Genomic DNA, 870 nt, shown 5'->3' with positions numbered 1-870 from the left:
TGTAGGGTTTTCAAGCGAGATCGTTGCCAGTGCCCCTGGACTGGCTCTTGTGCGGGTGGCACATAAAAGACACCATTTCGAGCGTGGCCGTTTTCGTGCGGGTGACACGTAAAAGCACCCACCACACTCTCTCAGTGGTTGGCGTTAGGAAGGGCATCCAGCTGTAGAAACTCTGCCAAATTTAGATTGGAGCCTGGTGTTGCCATCCGGTTTCACCAGTCCTCAGTCAAGTCGTCCAACCCATGCTAGCATGGAAAGCGGACGTTAAACGATGATGATGATGATGATGATGATGATGTGTGTGTGTGAATGTATGTAAATAATATATGATAATCTCTCTCTCTATTCTCTCCGTCTGCAGGAATTACAGAAAGCCAATGGTTAACCATGATGCATCATGCCACACTTGACAGAGCGTTTGAGGTGAGCAGCACCGGACAGTTCCTCCTCAATCTCCACTGGACCGATCTTTCCGAACCTATATCCCCTGAAAAAGGGGCTCATATGGGCACCGTGGTGTTTAAGGGACAGCAAAACAGCAAATCATCCTATGTGGGTAGCATGATTGTCTATAAGCTGGACAGGCTCTTAGGGGTAAGGTTTCAATCTGTCCATGTTTTTTTACAATATCTCATCCTTGTCATCGTCATCATCGTCATCGTCATCTTCTTCCATCGTCTTCGCATGCTAGCATGGGCTGAATGGTTTGACAAAAGCTGATGAACCAGAGGTCTGCATCAAACTCTGTTGTCAACTCCGGTATGGTTTCTATGACTGGATGCTCTTTCTAATACATCCCCACATGTACACACACACACACACACACACATATTGGTGCAGGCATGGCTGTGTGGTAAGAAGCTTGTTAGC

The 870-nt window shown here is 47.1% G+C and overlaps 1 protein-coding gene across 1 annotated transcript in view; it reads left to right on the top strand.

Moving 5' to 3' along the window:
* The window catches only part of LOC106883011 (uncharacterized), a 50,228-nt gene that overhangs the window by 47,545 nt on the left and 1,813 nt on the right, over nucleotides 1-870 (top strand). The window contains exon 8 of the mRNA XM_052978117.1: nucleotides 362-594. Coding sequence (XP_052834077.1) covers nucleotides 362-594 — 233 coding nt within the window. The remainder of the gene's footprint in view (nucleotides 1-361; nucleotides 595-870) is intronic.

The sequence above is a fragment of the Octopus bimaculoides genome, chromosome 30 (genome assembly GCF_001194135.2).
Source record: "Octopus bimaculoides isolate UCB-OBI-ISO-001 chromosome 30, ASM119413v2, whole genome shotgun sequence".
NCBI lineage: Eukaryota > Metazoa > Mollusca > Cephalopoda > Octopoda > Octopodidae > Octopus > Octopus bimaculoides.
This window is presented reverse-complemented; position numbering and strand designations above follow the sequence as displayed.